Consider the following 27984-nt stretch of genomic DNA (forward strand, 5'->3'; position numbering starts at 1 on the left):
GCAGCCCCACTGAGCCGTCTAGAGTATAGAGTACTCTGACCTCAGGCCTTGGGCTTTGGAGTGGGGGGAAGGAGCTCTTCTGGCAGCAAGACTGCATGGCAGGCCTGGGGTTCCCCAAGAGGGCTCTTTGTACATTCTCATCACCCAGAGAGCCTCAGAGAGCTTGGATTTGAAGCCATCGCACCCCAAAGGAGATGACAGTCCCCCCCTTTTTTGAACTTTTTTATTAATATATTTTTTGTTAAATTTCTTTGTATTTTTTTTCCTGCAAGACTTGGTGTTGGCGGCACTGTTGTAGTTTAACTTCAATCCCAAATTCCATGAAATAGAAATCAGAAGTAAAGATTTAGAGGGGAGGGAGGGAGGCAGGCCAAGGAGTAAACAGAGTTTGACTAGAAAAAAAGAAGAGGGTATGTATGGTGGGCATTCCCAGGCAAGGCCATTCCTTGAGGGAGGGGGTTGGCAGGCAGCTTGCGTCTGCCTCATGCAGGGGAGGGAGGAAAGATCCCCTGGGGACCCTACAGAGGGGTCCCCCTCTTCCTAGGGCTTCCTGCCCCCAGGGGAAAGCTATTAACAGGGATCAGCCACAATCTCAAACAGGGCTCTCCACCCACCTCTCACCCTGGTTTGACTGCCACCTCTGCCCTGCCTGGAAAGTGTGTGAGAGATTGGCTTCCTTCAATCCCTCTTTCTGTTGTTTTCCCATTTCACAAGATCCTGATGTGATGGGGGGAAGGGATATAACCCATTTAGACTACTAAACTTGTCACAGCTTCTGCTGCTCTGAGTTCCTCTTACCTAGGCTGGTTGTGTTCCCCAAAATGCCTCCCTGCAACCCGCACACCACAACTGCCAGAGTTAGGGAGTGGGGTCCTAGCTCAAGTGCCTCTAACCCTCAGCAATAGAAATGTCTTCTTCAGGCCCCTTAGAAGTCTAATCAAAGGCCACAAGTGAGTCCAGACCAACCAAATAAATTTTAGGGGGGGGGAGAAGAGGGTGGGAGAGGTCAGTGGGTAGACGTGACTGCGTTAGACATTTTCTTTCCTTTACACATTGCTCTTGACAAGGCATGCCACCCTAGGGGGGTTGGACGAGAGGCTGGCTGTTGAGGAAAGGAAGAGGGAGATCCTAGGGAGTCATTCTACTTTTCATCTCCCCTATCTCCTTCAGGGAAGGATGGAGTTAGGCAAGAACCTAGTTCAGTGCTTGGAGGTGAGATCGGATCCTCCAAGGTCAGAGATGGAGGCCATACCTCCTCCAGCTCTTCCACTAGGCCTCAGAGGGACACCAGGCCCCTTGGGTCAGGGAGCCACAGCAGCTCAGCCAGTGCCTTGCCCAGTATACAGTCATCCCTTCTCCATTTTCTTCTTCCTTCCCACTCAGCTTCCAGGAGACCCCTCAGGATACCAAACCCCCACCCTCACCGAAGTTCAGGTCTAAAGAAAAGGCGGGGAGGACATGGGGCAATGGTCTGACTTAGATTTGTGTGTCTCAGAGAAGAGAGCAACTCTGAGTGAGAAAAGCCCTTCATATGTAAACAATCTAGAGAGAGAGGTGGGGCAGGGTGGGGAAGAGAGTGGGGAAGACAGAGACAGATCCAGAATAAATGAGAGAATCTGAAAGGACAGCTGGAAAGAAAAAGCAAAAGACAAAAACAAAGGGGGAACAGAAAAGAATGGGAAGGGAGAAGAGAAAGAAAGAGAGGAGAAAAAAACAACCAGGAGGAGGAAAAGAGAAAAAGGCAGGTCAAAGAAGTGAAGAGGCAGCAACCGAAGCCAGAACTAGGCTGGGCAGGAGCCTCAGGTGAGGAGCTGGGAGAACAGGAACGCCAGGCTGAGGTCCAGGAGGGCCACGGCTCCCACCACCAGGGGGTTGGCAGCTCCCTAGAGAGATAAGGGGAAGGAAATGCAGTCTCAGTCCCTAAGGACCGTGTCCAGCGACAGGTCCCAACTTCCTGCCCTGGCAAGTGGCAAAGCTGAAGGGTCCCAGGCACCTCTCTTCAGAGGTCAGAGCAGGGGCGTGTCCAACCTTTGTTTTAGATTGCAGAAACACCTCTCTTCTCCCAGGCAGGGCCCCGCCTTCTCTCAGGCTCCCTCAAGTCGGGAACAGCCCTTCCTCCCTCCTCCCTCGACTCCCCTCCCACTAGCAGCATGTCACGTGGCCCAGGCAGAAGGTGCCTGGCCTTAGTAGCAGACGCTGGCAGCAGCAGCCAGTACTGCAGTAAAGCAGAGAGGGATGAAGGGGTGAGGATGTAGTTGCTAGGAAACAGGAGAGGCCTGGCATCCAATCAGAGTAGAGGGTTCTGGGGAAACTCCACCCCTCCCAGTTTTCTGCCTCCTTTCCCATTTCCCTTCTTCCCAGGAGAGGGAGGGAGACTCAGGGTAGGGAGGGAACAAGCTTTTCCTTTTTTATTTCTGGGCACCAAAGAGAGAAACTGTGGAGGTGGGGGTGGGGGTGGAGTAGGAAACCAGGAGCTGGAAATGATATGGAAGGAGAACAGGGAAAGATGTTTTGGCTCTACCATTACTTATTGGTAACCTTGGGCAAATTACTTTAAGTGCTCTGGGCCTCAGTTTCCCCATCTGTCAAACGAGGGAGCTGGAGATGAAGGTTTCTAAGGTTGCTTGCAGTTCACAAGTTCCCTTTTTTTTTTTTTTTTTAAGGTGGGATATGGTCCAAGACTGGGCAGGCAGAAAGGAATCTGAGTCCAAATCAGAGCCCCTAAAGGGATCAGAGAGATGTCTGGAAAGGATGACAGGCAAGGCTTTGAGGAGAAAAGGGGCCACAAAGCGGGGATGGAGGGCATCTCACCGGCTGGATGGGCCTCTCCGTTGCAGCAGGCTCCTCAAACTCTTCCATCAGGCACCCGGCTTCAGGACCCCTTGAGAATGGGCCCCTCAGGACTGGCGTGGCCATGGGCTCAGGCTCCAAGCGCCCTGGGGTTCTCAGCTGGGGCAAGGGCTCTTCGTCTTCCCCTTCCTCCTCTCGAAGACTTCCAGAGCTGTCACTGCAGCCTCCGAGGAGTGGGGAACCGTCTCTGGGCCCTGGCCCCTGCATCCCAGCCTCATCCTCGGCCTCATAGCCAGCTAGTTCCTCTGCCTGCTCACCTGGCCCCCCCCACTCCTCAGGCCAAGCTTTGGGGCTGGAGAAGGGACCCCGGTCCCCTCCAGGAGGCAGTGGGCTCCGGCGGGCAGGGGGTCGCCAGGGTTGGCGGGAGGAGGCAGGACTGCTGGGCAGTTCAGGGGAGCCCTCTGAGGGGGTCAGTCCATTCTCGTATACCCCAGGGCTGTCCTCATCCAAGGGTTCTGTGTCGGAACCTTCTGAGTCTTGCCGGGGTCTGCGGCCTGCAGCAGGGATAGCTGAGAATCAGAGGGGCCTAACTGGCCTTGGGAAGCAAGAGCTATAGCTTTATCCCTCTCTCTGGGCACCTCCCAGGACTTTGCATCCCCAGGCTTACAGCCTCTCATAGCCAGACCCCAAGCCCCTAGTCCTTATTACTAAATTTCATAAGTTCCCGGTTGCACTCTCCAAACAACTGGGTCTGGCCCCCCTCTTCATCCCCTTGGACCCTCATACCTTGGCTTTTTCATCCCCAGTCCTCTGTAGGGACTTCCTTCCCTTTCCCCACACCTGAGCCCCTCCAGCTCCCCAGGCTGCCCACGCCTCACCTGGGGCCTCTAACATGGGTTGCAGGTCCTGGGCTATCAGTTTGGCCATTCGAGCTGCCTCCACAGCCTTCTCAGCGACGCTGCTGGCTGCCACTGCCTTTAGAAGGGCATCTGCCGCCCTGTCGGGTTCCAGGGGCAGGGACTTAGCAGACCTGCTCCGATGCTCCAGCCCCCTGGCCCATGTTCCTGCCACATCATGTCCTCTGGATTTGAGCTCACCTCTGGAGTCCTCACTCTTGCTCACACACTGCTGGCTGCTCCCTTCCCTGGCCTAGCAGGGCAGCTGGCTTCTGGTTTCCTCTCCTAGACCTGGGCTGTGACTGCTCTCATCACACTTTCTTGCTCCTTTCATACCTGCCACCATCATGTCCTGTAGTAACACCTTCCTTCTTCCAGCAACAGGGGCCAGGCCCTCCCTGGCTGCCCTCAACTCTGTTATCCCAGCCCCATCCTGCTCCCTTCCCAGGGACAGAGGAGACCTCATGCTCTTAGCACATCTCTCTGTAGTTGCACCTGCTTGGTACTTCCCAGCAGCTTTCCCTGCCCTGCCCCTTGTTCTGGGCCATCTGCTCCCTGTGCTAGGAGCCTTTGCCTCCTTTCCCCTTACTGCTACTAACCCTGCCTCTTCATTGCAGACTTCCTAACATGAGAATTTCACAGGTTGCTTTTCTTCAGCCTCTTCTGTTATCACACTGTTCTTGCCTCTTGGTCATTGCCTCTGTCTCCCTGCACCATCACCTCCTTTCTGAGTTCTGGAACTGGGATAAGCATGGGTCTCCCCTTTCTGTTTTTCCTACTTCTTCTCCCAGCTACCATGCATGCTTTCTCACTATAGTGTTTACATCTTCTGAGGAAGCTCTTAGTTTCCTTCCCTTTCACATGTCTCTCCCATTGTGCCCTGCTCTGTGGGTACAGGCCACCATGAAGCATTATCAGTCCTTTCCCCATGGTTGTTTCCCAGTTCTCCCTCTGATGTCAGATGCTTCCTCGATTTACCTTCCCTTTCAACTTCTGCTGTTAATCACAGATGCCCTGTGATCATTAAATTAGTTCTGTAATCCTGACTGAAGGTGGGGCACAAAGGAACAGAGATAAAGGTAATCAGATATACTTGGGCTTAAATGGATCAAGACCCCTCTGGCCCCAGGCTTGTTTCATCTGGCTTAGGAAGGCAGACTGGGTATGGGGGTAGAGAGAAGTGTGGTGGTGTTCCTTGTAGTCTTAAGTCTATCCCCTCTTGACGTACCTCAGGAGATATGGTCAGCCTCCTCCCCTCAAATCTGCTGGGTTAAGGACTTTTAGAGCCTGTTTGGAGGGACCTCAGATGACCATGTTCTTCTGTCTTTGTGCTGTTAGACTCTATATGACTAGTCCCTTCCTGAAAGTAAGCTGGTCTCAGGGTTTAGGGCAGGGGATGACGATCACAGTCTTGGGTTGCATGGAATTCTATCGGTGGCCAAAAAACTGCAACACTGACAACTCGAGCCTGTTTCTGAGTTTGGAGGGTGTCGATGAGCAAGTCCTAGGCAGCAGAATCAGTCATCAGGCTACCTGGCAGAGGCACCTGCTGCTGAGGCTCTGCTGTTTCCATGGTAGCTGGCAACCAATCAGGTTTGCCAGGCCTGTTGCTGGGGAGAATAACCAGCCTCCTCCCACTGACTGATCTCTCAGCTCCTGGGATCAGTTTTTCCTGCCCATGCCTGTTCTTCATCTAGGCTAAAGTGCTCCCTGGTGCCCTGCCCTCCCCCCCTTCCCTGGCTTAAGGCTCTGGACTCTAACCACCCAGACACTGAGATGTATCTACAGATAGACATCTCTGGCTCAGGCATCTACTTTGGAAATGACACGTTCCTACACATAACTTGATCACCCATTATACAAACTCACTGAAGCATATTTGGACATATCTTGGCCTCTGATCCTCTGAAACAGTCTCAAATTTAAACAAAATCCTTCAACTGTACACTCCCCTTTAAAGAAAATCCAACATGTGAAAATTTACATGTATGAGTTATATAAATTAGGGGCCTGTGAATCGCATTACAAATGGGTTTTTGGCTTTCTTTAGATCTGTGCTATCGAATCCAGCATTTAAAATGTAGCTAGTCTGATTTGAAATTATGTGCTATACATATAAAATATATATATTAGATTTCAAAGGCTTAGTAAAAAAAGTAATGTAAAATCCCTCATTAGTAATTTTATGTTGATTATATGTTGAAATCATCAAAATTTGGCTATACTGGTTTAAATAAAAATGTACTATTTAGGGGGCACCTGGCTGGCTCACTCTGCAGAATGTGCGATTCTTGATCTCAGGGTCATTTGGGTTCAAGCCCCGTGTTGGGCCTAAGACTTACTTAAAAAAAAAAAAAAGTACTATTTAAATTCAATTTACCTGTTTCTTTTTATCTTTTCACATGGCTACTAGAAGATTTAAAATTATATATTTGGCTTACATTATATTCCTACTGCACAGTGCTGCTTTAGATAATAAGGTCCTCAATGCATGGAAATGTAATCTGAATTACAGAAAGAAAATTTCATTTACAGGCAAGCCTCCTCCCCTCAAACCTTTATCAGTTGGGTAAAGGAAGGCAGAGGAGGCAAAGGTGACAGGAACTATCTTTTCATGTGGATAGATCAGCTGTACAAACTAGATCTCCCCAAGGCCCAAGGCTGGAATTCTATCAGTCTGGTGGGCAGGCTAGGAGGTGGCTAGGAATGCACACTCCCTGTCTCCCTGACCCAGGCTGCTGCCCCCAGCTGCAAGAGGAAGACTAGGGACATGTCTGACTTCCAAGAGGTTTCTGAGCCTGTATAAGCCAGCGCTCATTGCTACTCCCACACACAACAATGACACACATCCCCACAAAAGACACTAAGACACACTTATAGTCTAACACGGCTTCCCTCAAATACCCAGCCACCCACAGTTACACCCACATCCACCTGTAGCCTCAGATATAAACACTCCTGGTACCCAGGGCTACAACTGCTTGGCCCTAGGCCTGTTCTTCCCCATCAAGCCCTAGGCCTTTGGTAATGGCCCTCCTTTAGGCACTAACTACCCATCCCCACCCCACCCCCCCCCCCAACTGTCCCCAGGGTACCTTCTCCACTTAGCCCAGCTTTGGCCTCTGCAGCGGATGCCCACCTGGCAGCGGCGATCTCCTGACGCTGGCGGGCAGCGCTCACGGCTCGACGGGCGCCTTCGACAGCCCTGTCCACCTTCTCCTTGACTTTGCCCCGCCGAAGGGCCAGAGGCAGGAGGCTGCGCACGCGCCCCCCGTGCACCAGCCGGTTGCGCTTGTACTTGCCCTCCTCGCGGGAGCCGTCCGGGCGGGTGGTTCGTCCGTAGCCGTGCCGCCGGTTGCCCAGCCACTCGCCCTCGTAGCGCAGCCCGTTGGAGCGCTGGCTCACACCATAGCCGCTGCGCCGGTCGGCGCGCCATTCGCCCGCATACACCTCAGTGGCAGAGCCCTCAATGAGGGCGGGCGGAGCTGGGGCCGGGGGCCCGCTGGCTTCGGAGCCCGGGGGTCCTGTGCTGCCCACCTCACTGCTCACCTCGCTGCGCAGGGAGCCCCGCTTGCTGCCCAAGGAGCTGCGGCGCCCGCCAGCCCGGAGCCCGCTGAGCAGCAGCGAGCGGCGGAAGAACCCGCCGGCCGCGGGAGTGCGCTTGCGGGTGGACGCGCCTTCAGCGTCCCCCGGACCGGCCAGCACGAAGCCGCCCCGGGAGCCTGAGGCCGGGCTGCCTCCCTCGTCGCCCGGCAGGGGCAGGGGTGGGGGCGGTGTCGGGGGGTCGCTGTGGCCGGAGTCCAGGGAGGTGCGGCGGGGCGAGCGCAGCAGCGCCGCCTGATGGTAGGGCACACTCTGGCGCACCCCGTAGCCGTGGCGCTTCCCGGCCTGCCACTGGCCCTGGTAGGTGCCTGTGGGCGGGGTAGGACGGGGAGAAAGGGTCAGGACCCGCTGCTTCCTGCACCTTAGGCCCCAAGCGCCCCCGAAGGCCCAAGTGTAGGGAGGGAGTGGTGGGGACAGTTAGCGTGGAGGTCGGGGAAAAGCACTAGGAGCTGGGACAGGCCAGGTTGGGTCAGAAGGTGTGGGAGAACACGGTGAAGACCGACAGGTAGTAGGAGATCTGTGGATTTGGGGCGTGCAGGTAGACAAGGGAAAGGGGTAGGGACGGGCAGGCTGGGGTGTATGAAGGACAGATAGTCCAGAGGGTGTGAGGGACAGGCTGACGGGGTGTTTAAGATAGTCATGTGACAGGCAGACAGGACTATGAGGAGCAAGCTGAGGAAATGTAAGGGGACAGGCGGAGCAGAGGTGTTATGGACAGGCAGGTGGAGAGGGGAGGTGTGGGACAGGCAGCAGGGGTGGAAGGGACAAGCAGATGGAGGGTGTGAGAGTCAGGTAGATGGGGGGGGGGGTGTGAGGGACAGGCAGACAGGGAAGAGGTGAGGGCAGGCAGACTGCAGACTGGGTAGAGGGAGAAGCAGGCAGGGGCCAGACAAATGGGAGAGACGTGTGCGATGGGAGGAGAGGGCAACAAGATGGGAGCACGGGGCGCATATGAATGGGGAAGACATACAGGAGGACAGCGGGGCACGGGTGCAGATGGTGGGGAAGGCGTACGCGGGACAGGCCGACGGGAAGGCGCACGCGGACGAGCAGACAGACAGTAGTGGGCCGGGCCCCGCACCTCCGTCGGAGTAGGTCTCGGTGCCGTAGCCGTCCTGGAAGCCGTCCTTCCAGAGCCCGGCGTAGCGCAGGCCCGACACGCTCTCCCACACGCCGCTGCGCCCCTTCAGCCCGCCCAGCCACTCGCCGCGGTACGTCCAGCGGCTCTTGCGCTCCACGCCCAGCCCTTCGCGCTTGCCCTGCTGCCAGTGGCCCTGGTAGCTGTGTCCGCCGGGCCCCGTGAAGACGCCCAGTGACTCGAAGCCGTGCGCCCAGCAGCCGCTGTACTCGCCCTGGGCGCCGGGCCCCGTGCACACGCCGTAGCCATGTGCCCGCCCCGCCTCCCAGCCCCCCACGTAGCAGCCCCCGTCGTCAAAGTCGAACTTGCCCCCGGGGGACATGCATGTAGTTGGCGCGGCCTCAGCCCCCCGGCGGCTCAGCGCATCCTGGGGCTGGAGAGCCGGCTGGGGGCCTGCGAGCGGGGCGAGGCCTGGGGGCGGGGGCAGTTAGACCGGGGCCGGGCGGGGGGGCCCCAGCGCGGGCTGGCAGGGCCGGACCCTCATCCTGAGTGGCTGCGGAGAAAGAGGGGGGAAGTGGCGAGCGAGGCCCCTCCTCTTTGCCCGCCGCTCCCTGGCCCAGAGGCTCTGGGGCATCAGCACCGCCCCCCAACCCCCCACCCTTCGGCAGCATCTTCCAGCAGCTCTTAAGCTTTGGGGGCATGGGGGCTCCCCCACCCCTCCTTCCTGTTGAGAGCCCCTCCCAGGACTTGGGGCCCCAACCCCAAGCAGGAGTCCCGTTTCTCCAGCCTGGAACCCCAAAGTGTCGGGTGTGGATGGCAGTTGCTGGGGGGGGGGGGGGGGTCCTGAGAGGGGGTTGGGCAGAGTCGTAGGCCGTCCGCTCCTCAGGCTGCTGTCAGGACCCTTCTGCCCCGATTTTCTGGCATCCCAGGCAAGGGGTGGAGGATGAAAATGTAGGGGGGAGATCGGACCAAGGTGGGCAGTGGGTTTGGTGGGGGGAAAGATGGGGATGGAGGAGGCTCCGCAGGGAAAAGACGAGGGTGGGGATGGGCAGACAGGCGGAAGGGAGGGGGCAGGTTACTCACCATGTGGGCTGGGGCTCAGGCTGCCTCCCCGGCACAGCATCCATGGCAGGATACCTCCACTCCCACCTCGTCCCGGCAAGTCAAAGCCCCCTCCCCTTCCGGAGAGACCGCTCCTACCCAGAGAGCGAAGGTGGGGGAGCCGCAAGAGAGAGTCCCCTCTCTCCCCAGCTGGAGGAGCAGGCGATGGGGGTGGGGGGCGAGGTAGTGGCAGGGGTGGGGGGGGGATGAGAATAGTGGAGGGGAAAAATTTTGCCTTGGATGGAGATAGGGAAGAGGAGCTGGGAACTGGATGGGAAAGGAGAGGGGGCTATCAAAAGGAGGTGTTTTTTATTATTTTTTTCCCTTCTTATGGTTGGGAAAGGAAAAAAAAAAAATCAAAATTCCGATTCCATCCCAGCACAAATCAATGTTTGCTCCATCCCAGCATCACGGGGGAGGCTGGGCCAGGCAGATTTAAAGGGGCAGGGAGAAGAGAGAAGAGAGGGTGGGGAGAGAAGGAGAGGAAGAAGACACAGTGGCGATGTTAGCAGTGTGTGTGGGGGACCCAGGCAGGAAAGGATGGGTGCCGGCTAAATCTGAGGTGAAAGTAGAGGCAGGTAGAGAGGAGAATGAGGGGCACAGAGACCCCCCCCTAGGGTGGAAAGAAACCCAGGGATGCCGGCGGCGGGGAGTGGGGTGAGACCGAGGGTTGGGGGAGAGGGGGAGGGGAGCACAGCGAGAGGGAGGAGACTGAGCTGAAGATGGGGAGGCTGGGGGAGGCTGAAGGCAGGCGGGGGAGGAGAGATACAGGCGAGGCCGGGAGAGGGCGAGAGGAATACAAAGAAAGAGGTGCAGGGGTGAGAGCTAAGGAGGGGGAGATGCTGTGGGGGAGGGAGGGGGGACCCATTCTGGGCCTGCTGAGGGTTGGCAAGGAGGAGAGAAGCAGGGGAGGAGGAGGAAGGAGAAAGAAATAGATAGGGAGAGTGAGAGTGAATAAGGGTTGTAAGGGAGAGCGAGAAAGCTCTGCACAGGGAAGGCCTGGCATGGGCATAGAAATCCAGGCAGCTAGAGCCCAAGCAGAGACAGGAGGGCCGGAAGTGGTGTTCGTGGGGCTCTAGGGAGAAGGATGAACCTGCCAGCCGCTTGGACTGAAGCCAGGAAGCCTTTGGGCATGGATGCCTGTGTCCACCAAACCCACTGTCCTCCAGAAGTAACTGCTGCAGGGGGCCAGAAAGCTCCACTACTTGCACTTTCTGGGGAAGCCTGAGATGGGGCCCTGCAGGAAGACTGGCTTCACCAGTGCTTTTCCAGATCTCACCATCTTCCACCTCTGCTGACTATTTCTCCCTGGGTTGTCTCTCCGAAGGGGGAAGGGTGGTATGAGGGGTGTATTGTTTTTGAATGGTGAACAAGGGTTCGTCCTTGGTAGTGCCATGAAGACTCTGGGGCTTTGGAGCCTTTTGTAAACCTAGGGGCTAAGACACATAGACATGTTTGGGTGGGCCCTTATTGTGGTAAGCCCCCCTTTGGTCGACCACCACTCCAACCACTCACTAGAGGGGGAGCGCATCCTGGGCCTTCCTTTTTACAGACTGAAATAGGCACATGCTATCTTTCTGCCCCTCAGCTTACTGATGCATCTATCCTGCACCTAAGCATTTATGAGGGAAGATACTGTCCAGTTACATACAATGGGGTAAATAGTCAGATATACCCAACTGCTTTTATTTTCATACAAAGTCAGGCCCATCCATTTTACAAAGAGAACTGAGGCCCAGAGGGGAAAGTCATTCACTGGAGGTTACACAGCTGAGGTGGCAGAGCTAGGATTAGAACACTAGACTTCAGACCTCTGAGCCCTATAATTCTTCCCAGGATTCCATGTACTTGGGAACCTCCCTCAGACTCAGGAGCTCCGTTTTGAGTACTTTAGTAAAATAAAGAGCATGAGGTTTGGAATAAACAGGAATTACCCTTGCAATGTATTTTCCCAAAGATGGATACAAAGTTGGAGAAATGTGTATATTTTAAGTCTCCAGGGCAGGGATCACATCTTCTAAGTGCTTTGCACAGAACAGGGCAGCTGTGAGTCTACTTGGGCCAAGACTACCAAGTCTACTTGGTAAAGAGGACTTTCCTCCCTCCCTCCCTGCCTCCCTCTCTTCTTTCCTTCCTCCCTCCCTCCCTTCCTTCCTCCCTCCCTCCCTTCCTTCCTTCTTTCCTTCCTTCCTTCCTTCCTCCCTCCCTCCCTCCCTTCCTGCCTCCCTCTCTTCTTTCCTTCCTTCCTTCCTTCCTTCCTCCCTCCATTTTGCCATTTAGCAGACATTTACATAGTTTACTGTGTACCAGGCACATTGCTAGGTGCTAGAGACCGAGTATCGTCCTCATGGAGCTTACTAGCAAAAAACTAACCAACTCACTAGTAAACTAACAAGTAACTCTAGTGTAGTTAGTGCTATAACAGTTTCAAGGGGTAGAAGTAGAGAGTAGAGATGGAAACTAAGTTAGGCTGGCTCCCTAGGGAAAGAGGTATCTTAAAGGATGAATCCAGAAAGGATTCTGGAGCAAGCCAACCACCCTCGCATTCCTCACCCTCAGATATTCAGGACTTCCTTCTCCACACAGGGCCTCATCCTACTCAGCCCCTAAGATTTTCCTGTTCTCCAAGAAAAGGGAAGAATAAGAAATCTACAGGACTGGTGAAACCTGTGCCCTGTTCTTTAGGGAGAAAGGGTGGGAGGGGTAAGTGGAAGGTAGGAATTGATGCCTGCTCGGTGGAGTGACTCTGGACGGAATTCCAGGCTGCAAAGCAATGTGTAGAGCTGATGAAGCCCTGAAGAAGTCACTGGCAGAACTATCCTTGAACTTGGCACACTGTCCCAGCCCCCAATATCTCCCTGAGTGAGGCAGTCTTCCAGCCCCAGTCTGGTTTGTCCCTGCAGATCCTATAATCCCTTCTTTTAAATCAGAGGTGCTTCTTTTTGGAGGGTGCACTGGTTTGTTTTGCCACAATGTACCATCATGCTGAGGTCATAGAAAAGGGAACCAACCAGTAGAGCAGCTCTGTGCTTGGAGCTGGGCACTGTGTGTGGCACTTTACCTGCATTACTGCATTCAGTCCAATGGAAATGTAACTGTAGGGGCGCCTGGGTGGCTCAGTTGGTTGGGCATCCGACTTCTGTTCAGGTCATGATCTTGTGGTCCGTGAATTTGAGCCCCGAGTTGGGCTCTGTGCTGACGGCTCAAAGCCTGGAGCCTACTTCAGATTCTATGTCTCCCTCTTTCTCTGCCCCTCCCATGCTCATGCTCTGTCTCTCTGTCAAAAATAAATATATATATAAAAGAAAGAAAGAAAAAAGAACTGTAACCATAAGCAGACCAGGCTGGAGGGTCTGAGAACAGGGCTTTCAAAGATGGTCAGATCTATGTCTGAATCCCACCTGTACTGTTTATTAGATGGGTAAAACTGAGCACATTCCCTAATTTTCCTGAGCCACAGTTCGTGTAGTTCTTAAGATGGCAGTGCCCTAATCTACTCCAGAGCTTATTGTAAGGATTGAAATGACCATGTATGAATGGTGTGTGTGATTGTATATGCAGAAACCCCCCCCAAGCATACTGCCTAGGACATAGTGAAGACCCAGTAAATGGTGGCTTGAAAAATAGGTTGGTGTTATGCCAGTTTTATAGGTGAGGAATCTGGGACCCAGATGTGAATTTGCTCAATGTTGCATGGCTAATACATGGCAGTCCTTGGAGCTGAATGTATCTCAGACCCCCAAGTTGGTATACTTCCACAAAGGCAATTTGGGGACCTATTTATAAAAGACATGCTTATTGTAGAATTAAGAAAATAAAGGACAATATCAAGAATAGAAGTCACCCCTAGTCTCACTGTATAACAAACATGTTAGCGTATTTTCATATGGTTTCCTTCTATGCACTTTTTATTTTTTATTTTTATTTTTTTAGAGAGAGAGCCAGCATGAGTGGGAAGGGGCAGAAGCAGAGGGAGAGAGAATCTTAAGCATTCTCCACCCTGCCACATGCCTTGATGTCACAATTTGGGGATCATGACCTGAGCCAAAACCAAGAGTCAGACACTCAACCAACTGAGCCACCCAGGCACCCCTATGCACTTTTCATTTAACATACTCAGTTAAATACTACATATGCAATTTTGATTCCTACTTATTTGCTTTGCATCACATAAGCATTTTTCCACATCATGAAAACACTCTTGCGTTTTTAATGGCTGCATAATATCCCACTATTTGGATGCAGCATAATTTGTTTAACCATCCCAGCATAGCACTTTTTTTTTTTTGCCATTTGCACAGTTTTTGCTATTAAAAATTAACATCTTTTATACAAATCTTTGCATCTCTGATGCTTTCTTCTAAAAATATCATGGCAAATTCATAGCATATAGCAAAGCAGACAAAAACAAAACAAAACAGAATAAAGAACTGTCATGTAATCATCATCCAGCCTCAGTGATGATCACGCTTGGCTTATCTTGTTTTTTCCTCTCCCATTTATTTCAAATTTTGGGTTTCATGTTATTTGAGTATTGATTTTTTTGAAGCTGGATTCCTAACAGAATTACTGGGTCAGAGGATAGAATGCTTAGTAAGATTTTGGATTTATTTTGCTCGGATCACTTGCAGAAGGGTTATACAAATTTGTACTCTCACGAATTGTGCATGAGAGTGCTGGTCTTATTGCACGCCGGCCTGCATTAACTTTTAGTTATAACACACACACACATTCACACAGACACACACCTCTTTTTTAACACACCTTTTGCCAACTTGGCAGGTGAAAGGGCTTTCTTTATATACATTTGTTTAATTGGTCTCTGGACTTACATTGAGAAGGCACCTGGTGACCACAGTGGAGTAAACCCTCCTGAAAAACCCCTAGGAAACACACTTGTACTTCCTGGGGACCCTAGCCAGGACCTGTGGGGTGGGGGATTCATTTTTCCTGCTATGCTGGGACCAGGGCAGGGAGGAGCTTGGGAAGAATGCTCACCTCATCCCATGGGCAGCCACCAGGGGTCAGGATGGGGCCAGAGATCCTGATGGTGGGAGCGAGGGTAAGAATGGCCAGCAGCCAGACCCTGCATTTCCTCTGTCTGACCACGGCTGGCTGCACACACAGCTCCCCTCTGCTCCTCAGATGGTGATTCCAGAATGTTCTGGATGGCTGTCCCCTGCCTGATCGCTCCTGCCTCTGGCTGCTCCAAGGTTTGGCTTGCGAAAAAGAGAAAGGATGTTTGAGAATTCTATTCTGTTTCTCTCTCTACACACTGTGAGACCAAGTTCACCAGGAGCAGGGCTTTTTAACCGGAGGGCCATAGACTAAGGGACTCAAATAAAATGGGCAAGTGGGGCATGAATATCCATTCCCCACCCCTCCCTTGGGGAGAGCACAATATTTGTTTTGTGAGATTCTGAGAGGGGGATCCATGCCCCTCTAAGTCCAGCATTTTCTGGTACCCCCACATGCCTCCTAAGCCCATTTGCTTCCTGTGGGTGCTGTGAAGGGAGCAGGTTAGTGTTGAAAACAGGGGTGGTCTTGGAGGTTATGCTAAGGGGTTGAACCTTCTGTATTATGCAGTGGAGCTGAGAGATAAGAGTCTGGGGGAGCCTGGGTGGCTCAGTCAATTGAGCGTCAAACTCAATTTTTTTTTTTTTTGAAAGAGAGAGCAAGAGAGTGAGAGCCGGAGAGGGGCAGAGAGAGAGAGAGAATCCTAAGTAGGCTTTGCACTGTCAGTGCGGAGAGCAATGTGGGGCTCGAACTAATGAACTGCAAGATCATGACCCAAGCTGAAATCAAGAGTCAAATGCCTAACCAACTGAGCCACCGAGGTGCCCCAAGCATTCAACTCTTGATTTTGGCTCAAGTCATGATCCCAGGGTCGTGGGATTGAGCCCCACATCAGGACCCACATTGAGCATGAAGCCTGCTTGAGATTCTTGATCTCTCTCTCTCTTTCTCTCTCCCCATCTGCCCACCCCTCTCTTTCAAAATGGGGAGGGGGGAGCTGAATTTTTCCTAGGGTGGGGTGGGGTGGGAGAAGGGAGGTGGGCACTCTAACCATCTGAGCAGTCAACGGGGCTGCACTAGATTTGGGTACATACCGATGTACCCTGCCTCACACTGTGTTTATGTGCATTAAATGACTGGCATGGTGAGCAGAGGATCAGGAGAAGGAAGGCTGATCCCAGGCCAGTGGTGGCCAGTGGATCTTGGAATCTGTACCTCTGAGCCATGGGTGGCAACAGGCACAAGATGTCCAAGGGGGAGAGAAACCAGTCAGGTTACTATCTGCCAGGGCACTGCTCTGAGTCTTACCTCAGCACTGCTGGCTCTCACAGCCCCTGCACCTGTGCATCTGCGAGGTGGGGTTAGGGCCCCCTGGGATTCTCAGACCGGTGCTGGCTGGCCCCATGGGTGCAGCTGGGGTCTTGGAGAGGCTGAGAGTCAAGGCCAGAGTTATCCAGCACATCAGATATGAAGGAAAATTCATGAGCATTCCTAAATCCCACGTTAGCACTCCATTTTATTTCATAATAATGGTTTCAATTTGTATGTAAAGATAACCTGAAGATACAGCAAATTGTGATCATTACCCACATCCCTGTTTGGCAGCCACGGGAAGGGAAGGAGGCAACCGTTTAAACCACAATGATCATACTTATGTGCATACAGGACATTCGGCTTCAGGCTTCCTGGTGTCTGGTCTTCATTCTGGACTTAGCAGTTCACCCGTCTTATTTTCCAGGGCAGAATTTCACCTCTCGAGGCTGCAACTGCTTCTTCTCACAGAACTTCCTTATTAAATGGGGAACGAGCACATGTGAAAGGCACATTCACATCTAGTTGACTCTTTCTCTATGATGAAAATAGAGAAATTGAAAAAAATATTTTAAAACTGACATCTTTGAAGTAAACTGGGAACGACTGTTCAAAATGCTGTGTGCCAAGAATAAGTGAGGGGAGATTTCCACACCTGGGAAATTTGTTTTCAGGTAAAGAGGTTCCTCCTTCTGGCCTGGGGAGCCTGCAGGGGCCCCACCCTCTCCTCCCTTGCCCTTGTGTGAGGCCTCCTTCCAGACATGGCAGCCGCAGACCCGGTTCCTGCTGTTTACACTCCAGGTTCTCCCTGGCAGGGCTGCTCTTGGTAACCATAGAGACCAGGAGGTGCCCCTGCACTGAGTGTTAGGTGGAAGAGAACAAGGGCTTTCACAACACGAGGTCACCACCCCCCCCACACACACATACCTCCCTAATGAATCTCTGTTTACACGAGCACATTTACCTGTCCCATCTGTTGTTTGATTCATAGCTTTCCAACCACCCTGGAATAGGTCGAGATGGTGCAGGCCGATCATCATGTGAGGCACGGAGAAGTTGAAGGCAATTTCACCCTTCAGTGCGGACTAAGCAGCCAGCATGTCCCTGTTCCGTGGTGTGGATCGCTCGCCAAGCAAAACATGGGGTTGTATGCCTAGGTCAGCTCTAGAGTTTCTTATGTGGTATTATTTGTGATTGTGCTGCCCTCCACCCCCTACCCCTTGGCTCTGGAGGGCAGGGGCCCCAGTTCAGTGCTAAGCAAAGCCTGAGGAGCAATAAGAAGCCAAAGGCAGTCACATGACCTCCGGTGTTGTTAGCCCCTTCCCAGGTCCCCCTGGGCTACTGGGTTCTCTGGATTTGTTCTAAAATTCAAAGCTCAAGCTACTCCAGCCAAATCCCCACGCTGGTGAGGAGGAGGCAGTCAGGGAGAGGGGAGATGAGGTGTGGGGGCGCAGCAAAGCTGTGACGAGCTGGGGACTGTTCCTTATGCTAGGCTCCAATGGCGTGGGAATCTGCTGCAGAAAGGAGAGGGAATGTTGGTGGGAGGCAGACAAAGAAGCCCAAAGCACTAAAGGTTGGGACAAACCTCTAGCAGCTGTGGTAGCTACGACTGGGCTGGACCCCCCTCCCTTTGGAATGCATTTGTACTAGTAAAACCCATTATCCGATGGGTTTGGGATGTGGCCAGCTTAGGGTGAGAAGGGCAGAAGGGTGGGGGTCCCTGTAGGAGACCGGGGTAGAGTGAGGGTAAGGGGTGAAGTCACTTGACATTCAACTGTCCAGTAACTCCTCATGATAGACACGACTTGGATGTTAGGCCTGAGCTTGACCACAGGCTCCACACAAGTATCTGGGGCCCTTGACAAGGCTGCAGGGGCTTCTTCCCAGCAGCCTCGGTGTCTGAACAGGCTCTGGAGTCTGTAGATTGTGTGTTTTGGGGAAAGTTGTGTGACCTCTCTGAGACTCAGATTTATTATCTATTAAGTTGGACATAGTCCTGCCTCACGAGTGTGAAGAGAGTTAAGCTGCACGGCCCGGGGAAGAGCCTGGCAGAGTGGTTGCCACAAGCCTGGTCCAGCAGTCCTTGCTCCGGACCTCCCCTTCCTTCCCGGCCTCTCGCTCCTGCCACTTAGAGGCCATGCAGCTAATACACAGCTCTCTGCCACAGCTTCTGGGCCAGGAGCTTCGTCCCCAGCCCCTGTGGTCTCCCAGAGCCTTTGGCTGTTGTGTCTAGTCTCCAGGACTCTGCCTGGGGCTCTGGAGCAGGAGGCTGGACACAGAGCCACAGACCTTTGGGAATCTGCAAGGCTGGCATCTCCAAGCTCTGGAGAAGGAAACTTTCCCTGCCTCTTGGCAGGGTAGAAACTGGCTCCAGTCTCTGGTCCAAATAAGCCACTTCAAGGTTTCATTCTCATTGGACCCAAGGCTAGACTGGGCCTCTCTTCTCTGTTACCTAAGAGGGAAGGAGATAGGGATTGGCTGTGACCCTGGCCCTGCTCTGACCATGTAGGACCTGAGCTTGCCAGGAAAAAAGGCCCTGTTTGGAGGTGGGACGGGGAGAAGTTAAAGAGCCCTCGACTCCCTGCACCATTCTGCCAACCCTGGCCCTGTTTTTCTTCACCTGAGACTGAGACTAGGTTGCCAGTCCTGACCCAAACTGAAGCCAGTGATTTTGGGCTGTAGAGAAGTCCTTTGTCTGGCAGGGCAGACATTCCAAGAGTGCATCTGTGAGAGGTGGAGAAAAAGCCCTCAGTTAGAGGGCAAACCAGAAGGGGCTAACAAGAGAGATTTGTGCCAACAGCAGACAGAGCTCTCTAGGCGCAATTAACAAAAGATTCAAGCTCCAAGTCCTTATCAGAGACTCTCCTGTGGCACTCTTCATTAAGTTTTACACATGGTAGTTGCTGAATGAATGACAGCATTAGAGGCACAGCCAGAAGAGAAGGGAAAACAGTGGGAGAAAACAGTTATGGAGAGAACAGGCCTGTGTGCAGCCTGGGCTGTGGGACAGGTGGAAAGCATTGCAATCATAAGGCAACTGTGTGCTAGGGCGCCCTGTATAGGCCAAACGTGGCACAGAGTCAGCGTCCTAGTCTTCATGGGTCAGATGTCACATATTGCAGGATTGCCTGGTTTACCACACTACTGTCTCATGGTTGGGGTGTAGACAACTCTGACCTATAGCTTTTCTTCTATTATTCTTGGTACCCAGCCAGTTGAGCACCAGCCTGTATTTGTGGGGTTTGACTTTTCTTCCTATCTATAGTAATATTGTTCTAAGAATGGAGGGATCATCTCAACCCCCTATAGTGTCTTTTCCACACACTAGTCACTGTCAACCTTTTACAGTGAATATCAGATACATCACTTCTCTGCTCAAACCCTATTCTTATCCTCCCCTTCAGTCCATCCACTCTAGCTACACTGGCTTCCTTGCTGTTTCGTGAATGATACCGCGCACCTGACTCTGCCTTAGTGCTTCCTGCTGTCCAGAACATTCTGTACTCTCCCACTTCCTTCAGGCCTTTGCTCACTTACTGCTTTATCATCTTTTGCTTGACCTGGCCTGATATGAAACACCCCATCCCACATTCCCCAGCCTCCTCACCTTGTTTTGGTTTTGTTTTGTTTTCCAGAGCACTTGTCAGCACCTGCCCTTTTGTGTTTCTTTCTTGATTACCTGTCTCCCTCCACAGAAATGTAAGCTCCTCCTTGAAGGAATAGACTTTTTGGTTTAATTTTTATTTTTTTCATTTTTTAAAAGTTTATTTATTTATTTATTTTGAGAGAGAGTAAAAGAGAAAGAATATCAAGCAGGCTCCACACTGTCAGCATGGAGCCTGACAGAGGGCTTGGGCCCACAAACCATGAGAGCATGACCTGAGCCGAAATCAAGAGTCGGACGCTTAACCGACTGAGCCACCCCTAATTTAATTTTTAAAAAGATTTTATTTTTAAGTAATCTTTGCACCCAGTGTGGTGCTCAAATTTACAACCCAGAGATCAAGAGTTGTACATTCTACTGACTGAGCCAGCCAGGTGCCCAGAGGAATAAGTTTTTAAAAACTCACTGTTGGGGGTGCCTGGGTGGCTTAGTCGTTTGAGCATCCGACTCTTGGTTTCCGGTCAGGTCATGATCTTGTGGTTTGTCAGTTCCAGCCCTGCATCTGGCTCTGCACTGACAGTGCAGAGCCTGCTTGGGATTCTCTCTCCCCTCCCCCAGCCTCCTCCCCCCGCCCCCCGCCCCCCCTCAGCCCCTCCCCCACACTCGCTCGCTCGCTCTCTCTCAAAAATAAGATAAATATTAAAAAGAAATAACTTACTACTATATCCTTAGCACCTAGAGTAGCACTTGGCACATAAGAGGTGCTGAATAAACATTTGCTGAATTAATAAGTCATGAAGATTTTGAAAACACCCCTCTTGCAGGGTGTTCCTGGCTGCCATACTATGGTTAGTCCTCTGCAGGGGCTGAGAGGTGGCCGTTGGCAATCTGCCTGTGTTTGCCTATCCATAAGGGTGTTACCAAACAAGGGGCCATTGCCCAATGCCCAGTAAGCCAAACACCTGCACGGATTTTGTGGCACCACATCAGACACTTCCCTCAAGCTGCCTGCCCTTCACAGTCTCCCAAGAGGAGGCCGAGTCTTTCTCTAGCTTGTTCCTACCCCCGCCATTCCCAGGGGCTGCTTCTGGAAGGTCTGGCCATTCTTCCTGCTCCTCTAATCATCAGCCTCTTCTCATGCTTCCTCCTCTCTCAGGGTCAGTGACTCCTGCTCACCATTCCCAAACATTTTTTCCCTTTCATTCCTTTTTTTTAATGTGTATTTATTTTTGAGAGAAAGAGAGTGCACATGAGAGGGGGAGTATCAGAAAGAGGGAGACAGAGAATCTGAAGTGGACTCCACACTGTCAGTTCAGAGCCCCGAACACACCAACCGTGAGATCACCACCTGAGCCACCCAGGCGCCTCTTCCCTTCAGTTTCGAGACACACTTACTTTGCCTCTTGCCTCTCTGGCTCCTTTTCAGCTTTCTTTTCCTCTTCCCACCCCTAAAACAGAAGGATTTCTGTGTCAGTCTGGACCCATCCAGGAAAATGAGCCCACACAAGGCACTCCATTTAGGCTGTGTGTGCAGGGAATGGCTAGTCCAGTGTTGGAGGGCTGGAAGAGCAAAGGGAGGCACTGTGGTGACCAGATGTGGTGACTACAGGAAGCACTATTACCCCGGGCTGGAGGAACAGAGAGAAGAGGTGGTGTCACCAGAACCCCTGGGCCCAGAGGAGCAGCCTCCCAAACCACAGAACAAGGAGGCGCTGTGACTCCTGTGTGGGTCTTTGGTGGCATGCACTTGGTGACCGTGCTGGTGTCTCTAAGGAGGTGCCCTTCAGTGGCTGTTAACGCCTAAATTGGGAGCCAGAGCAGGGCGAGCTACAGCTCCTAGGCCAAGTCCGGCTGCCACCTATTTCTCTATGACCCGTGAGAATCTTTTTTTTTTTTTTACATTTTTATTTAAAAAAAATTTTTTTTAAGTAAGCTCTATACCCAACATGGGGCTTGAACTCAGAACCCCAAGATCCAGAGTCACATGCTCTACCGACAGAGCCAGCCAGGTGCCCCAAGACTGAGTCTTTATAAGATTTGTGATCATTTTCCTCCTCTTTCCCTTCCCAGAACCATCATCTGGGGTTGAGCCACCGTTACCTTTTGCCTAGGCTACAAATATGGCCTAATTACGGACACTACTCCACGTGAGTTTCAGTCTAGTTCACCCCCTCATAGTCACCACGTTCATCTTTTGAATCATCATGTTCAAAGTTCCTCCCAGCTTCCTTTCGTATGGGTTGGCCAGGCATTTACAGCTTTCCATATAGTCCAAATGACTACAATTTGGTTTCCCAACTTCGTTTTCTATTTCTTCCTTTCCTATACTTTGATATACACCTTTCCCCACCCAGGTTCTGTGCCCTTTACACTCTCCCCTCTGTGGGAATGGCTTTGGTACCTGTGAAAATTAGTTCAGCTATGAGTGACCGAAAACCCAGTATAAGGGGCCTGTTGAGATTGTACTGGATCCCCTTGGACCTGTTTATCATTTCCCACAGCTTCTGCATATGCAGAGGGCCTGGGAGCAACCTTTAGCTTGAACTAGTGAGGAAGGACAAAAGCCCAGTCCCTTGTCTCAAATTAAGACAAACTCTGAGGTGTAATTTGTGCTCCGGAGCTCCCTTTCAGGATAAGCCTGAGGCTGGCACTTTGCTTGAAAGCACACCCTTGTTTTCCCCTTTCCTGTCTTGCTTCCCACACTCCCTTACTTGTTCCTCCTGGGAACATTTAATAGTTCACTTGCAAGTGAAGCCTGGTCTCAGGATCTGTTTCAGGCAGCCCACCCTAAGACATAAACACAACAGCAGCTTAAACAAGACCACGGTAGGTCTCATATGGTCTTTATGATTTTCATGGATCCGGACTGATTCAACCCTATAGTGCAGCATTCTCAATGTGTAGCTTCCTCTTAGGTCAAAGGTAGCTGCTCCAGCTCATTATTAAGTTCACATTCTAGCCAGCAGGAGGGAGAGAAAGAAAGGAAGAGCATGCCCCCTGCTTTGAAGAATACTTCGTAGAAATTGAATACCTCACTTCTGCTATATCCTTTTATCCAGAACTTGGTCATGTGGCCATGCCTGGCTGAAAGGGAGGCTGGGAAATGTAACCTTTATTCTGGGTGCCCAGTTGCACAGCTAAAATTTTGGGGGCATGATTACTGATGGAACAGATATTAGGGGACAACGAATCATCTCAGTTACCCCCTCCTTCTTATCTCTGCCTGTCCAGATTGTTCAAAAGTCAGTACAAATGCCATTTTCTTCATGGATCCTTCTGTTAAGAAACAAAATTCAACTGAGTAAATTTGAAGATCGAATTGGCTTATTGAAGGATTCATGAATCAGGCAGCATCTCATCTAGCAAGTAGAGGAGAGCTCCACTGAGCTAAACAAAAGAAGGGTTTTCAAAGGCATAAGAAAAAAAAGAAAGGAATTTATTAGCAAGGAGTGCATTGTTTAGGCAATGTTGCCCTCCTAAAGGGAGGGGAAGGGAGCCATCAGGAAATTTTCTAGTATTGGCCAGGAAATTCTTTGTTGATTGGTTAAACATTACATTCCTGGAGGGTTAAAAGTGCAGTTAGGTTAGGCTTTAAGTCTTGGCTTACTGACTTGGGGCCTTAACCTGATTGATGCCCTTTGGGTCCTGTGTTTTGTTTTGTTTTTTAATGTTTATTTATTTTTGAGAGAGAGGAAGAGAGAGAGAGTGCAAGCAGGGGAGGGGCAGAGAGAGAGAGAGGGAGACAGAGAATCCCAAGCAGGCTTCACACTGCCCAACGTGGGGCTGGAACTCAGTAACCATGAGATCATGACCTGAGTTGAAGTTGGACACTTAACCAACTGAACCACCCAGGTGCCCCTGTGGTTTTCTTTTTAACGTAGCCCTACTTGAGGATAAAATTACTCTTTTTTCCCTCAACAAGAGTGCATCTCTGGGGGGTGGCTGGCTGGCTCAGTTGATAAAGCATGTGACTTGTAATCTCAGGATTGTGAGTTCAAGCCCCATGTAGGGCATGGAGGCTACTTAAAAAAAAAAAGTGCATCTGTCATACCTTGTCTTAATGAAAAGATATTTTATTTTCCCAGGAAGTAGAGATGCTTATCTTACTTTTAGTAGCTTTTATTACATACCTTAATTAGAATTCTTAACCCTTAATAATAACAACCACTAAAGAAGTAAGTAATTGTGAACTGCCTGTTATACTGATGAGGTTTTGGGGTGATGGTGGGGTTTGGAAAAAATTCTTGATGTCTTTGGTGCAAAGATTTTATTGAAGTGGGGATGGGGGAAGTGGGAGGGGAACAAGAGTTACCCTGGGGTTGTGGAGAGTGGCTCATTATATACTATGGGGCTGGGGGAGGTAAAGACAAGAGGAAGTTTCCAAAGAAACTTTCATATGCTAAAGACTCACAGATTATTGGAGGCCTAGCTATTGTCAAGCTAAGGTTGTTTTTCCCTCTAGCAAAGCATTAACATTAAGACAGTAGGGAGTTCCTGGAGAAATGTTTTACTCTGCCTGCCTCAAGTATTTGTCAATGGGCTGCAGGTTACAAGGAAATTTAATTTTGTCTGCCATTTCCTTCTTGCCTCTGTTCCCCACATCACTATGGAGGGGAGGGTGATGTTGGGGTTCCAGGAAACTGAGTCTATAGGTTTCTGGAGATTAGGCTATTGATAAGATTGCCTTTTTCTTATAATTTACCAAGACATTTGTAAACTGATGGAGACTCTGTCAGTTTAACCATTTGTTTTCTTTCCTTTCCTTTGTTTTGGGCAGCCAGGAGTGCCTGAGGAATACCATACATATTCTACCTGGGGGGAGAGAGAGTGGTGTGCTAGCTTGTACTTTGTCCTCAGCCCACCTTATGCTCCCTCACCAATACCAGCATTCTTTAAATTTGCAAATGTATAAATACCTTTCATAATTTTTAGAAGCATTTGTCTTTTAAAATTTTCTAATATAGCACTAACACATCCCAATATCTTTTAGTTTCCCTGTAATAAGAAGTCAAAAGTAGATAGCCTATGTTCAGTAATTATGATGAAGTTTTGGTGTGATGGCGGGGGGGCGGGGGGGAGGGTGGTTTCATGGGGTTCAGAGCTGATGGTCAAGAAAGAATTCTTGAAGACATCTTTGGTGCAAAAATGGTGATTTTATTAAACCATGGAGACAGGACCCATGGGCAGGAAGAGCTGCACTGGGGTCGTGAAGGGTAACTCATTATATACCCTCAGGTTGGGAGGGGGTCAGGGATTAAGTAAATCTCTAAGGTATTTTGGAAGCAAGGTTTCCTGGACCTTGAGGGGCTAGCTGTTGCTAGGGAAATACCATTTATCACTATTTAATAAAACCCCAGTCATGAGACCCCTCAGATGCATATGGGGGGCATGGGGCATAAACTTGGAGCTTGATTGCCAGCATATATCCTGGGGCAGTTGAGATAAAGGAAGTTGATTTACAGGATTCTCAAGGTTGGAACAATATTAAGCCAAAATTCTCTTTTGCCCCTAGCAAAGTGTCATCTTTGAGGCAGCTGAGCTCCTAGAGGGAGGTCAGTCACTCTGTTGGTCTCAAGGACTTGTCAATGGACTATAGGCAGTAAGGGAATTTAATTTTTCATTTGCCTTAGTTTCCCACATCACCATGGTAAGCACTTAAACCCCTTTCCTTTGTTCTTGGGTAGCTAGGAGTGTCAGAGGAATATCACACGGATTCCACCTGGGGGTGGGGGGATGGGGTGCCAGCCTGTATTTTGCCCTCAGCTTGCCTCATGCTCCCACATCAATTAATGATTTATTATTTTATCTTCTTGAGAAATGGTCCTGAGATGGGGATATTCAATGATGTTAAATGAACTCACCACTTAACTTTTAAGTTTTAGGTTAGCAAAGATTTTAGGTTACTAAAAAGATTTGGGGAAACTATTTAAGTAGACATAAATATTGCTGAAAAGTTCATTGATAAACTTTTATGTTGCTTACATCTATTTAATTCACTTGTTTTTAAGAATTGTTTAGGTTACTGTGGTGCCTGGGTGGCTCAGTCGGCTAAGCATCTGATATTTGATTTTGGCTAAGGTCATAATCTCATGGTTGTGGTACTGGGCCCCCCACCCTCCCAGTCAGGGTCTGCTCTGACAACTGTGGAGCCTGCTTGGGATTCTCTCTCTCCCTCTCTTTTTCTGCCTCTCCCCTACATGCACACACATGCCTCTCTCTCTCTCTCTCAAAATAAATAAACATTAAAAAAAAAAAAAAGAATTATTTAGGGCACCTGGGTGGCTCAGTTGGTTGAACATCTGACTTCAGCTCAGGTCATGATCTTGCAGTTCACGAGTTCAAGCCACACATCGGGCTCGCTGCTGTCCCCCTCTCTCTGCCCCTGCCCTGCTTGCACTCTCTTGCTCTCAAAAATAAATAAATATTGAAAAAAATAGAATTGTTTAAATTACATACAAAAGCTTTATTAAACATTAGACAAAATCAGTCATTATCCCAAGCTATTTTTTTGGAAGATCTTATAAGAGATAACATGAAATTATTTGGCTAATAAACTCAAGTGGAAAAGAAGTTTTATATTTGACGTTAACCCTAAAGACATGCCTGTTTTAATTAAACCAATGAGCTTATACTTTAATTTACTGAAGATTATCCTAGATCACGTGAACTTGAAAGACATTTGGATTAGTTTCTATCTTTTTGAGAATTTTATTTTATGTTTAAAAATTTTTTTTAACATTCATTTAATTTTGAGAGACAGAGCACAGGTGGGGGAGGAGCAGAGAGAAAAGGAGACACAGAATCCGAAGCAGGCTCTAGGCTCTGAACCATCAGCACAGAGCCCGGCATGGGGCTTGAACTCATGAGCCACGAGATCATGACCTGAATCGAAGTCGGATGCTCAACTGACTGAGCCACCCAGGTGCCCCTTTTTGAGAATTTTAGAACCTTCCAGTCTTACAAGCGCTTACTTTCAAACCAACTAGAGCTCTTTAGAAATTAATTTTAGTAATGCCATCCAGAGGTAGAACAAGACCTCACATGTACAACATATGTTTATAGACAAACACACAAACACATAGACAGATATAAAGACCTTATAGTTACTAATATTTGTGGATAAGATTTTTGAAGATTTGTATGTGTCTTTGGACAATGAATCTTAAGGAGGCTGTGCTAGTATTTGGAGACCACAGCCCTTTTAGAAGTTTGTGTTTTAAAAAGGCCTTTTCCCTCTTTTCTCCTTCAGTCTCAGGTGATTGTGGGCTGTGTTTACATATCCTTTTTTTTAAAAAACCTTTTTTAAAAATGTTTATTTTTGAGAGAGACAGAGACAGAATGCGAGTGGGTTAACAATGCGAGTGGGTTAGGGGCAGAGAGAGAGGGAGACACAGAATCCGAAGTAGGTTCCAGGCTCTGAGCTGTCAGCACGGAGCCTGACACGGGGCTAAAACTCACGAACTGTGAGATCACAACCTGAGCCAAAGTCAACGCTCAACTGACTGAGCCACCCAGGCGCCCCTGTGTTTACATTTCAAAGACGTGATAATGGATAGAGAAAGAATAGAAGTTCTTCAAGAATGACTTTGGTTTGCTAAGGCCAATGATTTCCAAGTCTTTTGCATTCAACAAGGGAAGTTTTGGGATTTGTAAAGAAGTAGGTGAATTTTGAATTGCCTCCTAGAGCTGATTTTTGTTTTGTGAAAGATTTGTTGCTCTCACATCCTCAAAGAATCGGGTTGTAATTTAAATGATATCATCCAATGACATTATCTTCAATTTGCTTCTTTCCCTCTGGGTACCTAATTTTAATTTTAAATATTTCAGGCAATATTGAATAACCCTGCTTGGATCCAAAAAGATGGTGCAAAGGATATTAACTTCTCAAAACTCGGAGTCATTTCCAAGGATAGCCAAAAGAAAGAACCAACAATCTGCTAATTCCAAGCCAGCAGAAAGCCAAGTCCAGTTATGCAAACAAGAAGGCAATAACTATTGTTGGGAGAGAAAGAATAAATAATGGGTCTGGATTTGCAAAGGGAGGGATGTGACATTTTATTTTCCTCTCTGGACTGGGTGCTCCAGACAGAAATTCAGAAGAATTGATTCTGGTAAGCATTTTTACCTTTGGCTGGCCTTTGCCAGTTTTTCTAGGATCCCCTCTGAAAGATCTGGTATCTACCAGCATTTTCCCTTGGCTGTTTAAAGGAATAATATAGCAGTTTACCAGGAAATCCTTCAGTTTGGACAACACTAGAAGGGGTTCAAATGAGGCGTCCCTTGAAGGTAGATATGGGGGTGTCTATAAAGCCATGAACTTGGCAGATTTTTGTTTATGGTTGTGTAGTCTTTTCAGAGTGGAAAAACAAATCAGACAATGAATACTTGAAGGAAGGAAGAGGGGAGCAGTCTTTTCCCTTATGTGCCTTTTATATCTTTACTTTTTCTTTAGCCTTTTGCAATGAATCTTTCAATAAAACTGCTTTGGAATTTTGAAGTCTTTGGAGGAGTGTGCTTGCCAATTTAAATGGGTATTCCATTCTGTTTAATTTGGGAACCCTTGCTTTCAAGTGCATGTCTTAAAT

The 27984-nt window shown here is 49.9% G+C and overlaps 1 protein-coding gene and 1 long non-coding RNA gene across 5 annotated transcripts; one reads left to right on the top strand and one right to left on the bottom strand.

Annotated features, from left to right (window-relative positions):
* Nucleotides 1–26: 26 nt before the first annotated feature.
* On the bottom strand, nt 27–9580 carry JPH4 (junctophilin 4). Of its 2 annotated transcripts, XM_042989431.1 has the most exons (6): nt 9451–9578; nt 8371–8920; nt 6826–7597; nt 3669–3787; nt 2812–3344; nt 27–1883 (listed from the first exon to the last, which is right to left on the bottom strand). In XM_042989431.1, exons 2-6 carry the CDS (start codon nt 8747–8749, stop codon nt 1800–1802), a joined length of 1887 nt encoding a protein of 628 aa, XP_042845365.1. In that variant the 5' UTR covers nt 8750–8920; nt 9451–9578; the 3' UTR covers nt 27–1799. The 2 variants fall into 2 exon arrangements, with proteins under 2 accessions (XP_042845365.1, XP_042845366.1); XM_042989432.1 differs by lacking the exons at nt 27–1883; nt 2812–3344 and having other exon boundaries at nt 3682–3787; nt 6782–7597; nt 9451–9580.
* On the top strand, nt 9231–27896 carry LOC102951063. 3 transcript variants are annotated; one of them, XR_006218754.1, is made up of 5 exons: nt 9231–9340; nt 12055–12128; nt 16223–16469; nt 16787–16952; nt 27227–27896. It is a non-coding gene; the product is annotated as an uncharacterized LOC102951063 (long non-coding RNA). The 3 variants fall into 3 exon arrangements; XR_006218756.1 differs by lacking the exon at nt 12055–12128 and adding an exon at nt 14614–14681; XR_006218755.1 differs by lacking the exon at nt 12055–12128.
* Nucleotides 27897–27984: the final 88 nt, after the last annotated feature.

Source organism: Panthera tigris, chromosome B3, assembly GCF_018350195.1.
Source record: "Panthera tigris isolate Pti1 chromosome B3, P.tigris_Pti1_mat1.1, whole genome shotgun sequence".
NCBI lineage: Eukaryota > Metazoa > Chordata > Mammalia > Carnivora > Felidae > Panthera > Panthera tigris.

What these genes read in the sequence shown, in the direction of transcription:
- JPH4 (XM_042989431.1), bottom strand. Translation starts at nt 8,749, where the DNA reads ATGTCCCCCGGGGGCAAGTTCGACTTTGACGACGGGGGCTGCTACGTG. An exon ending in ACCCATGTTAGAGGCCCCAG is followed by an intron (nt 3,345 to 3,668) that starts GTGAGGCGTGGG and finishes TCCCTGCTGCAG; the next exon opens with GCCGCAGACCCCGGCAAGAC. An exon ending in CGGAGAGGCCCATCCAGCCG is followed by an intron (nt 1,884 to 2,811) that starts GTGAGATGCCCT and finishes TTATCTCTCTAG; the next exon opens with GGAGCTGCCAACCCCCTGGT.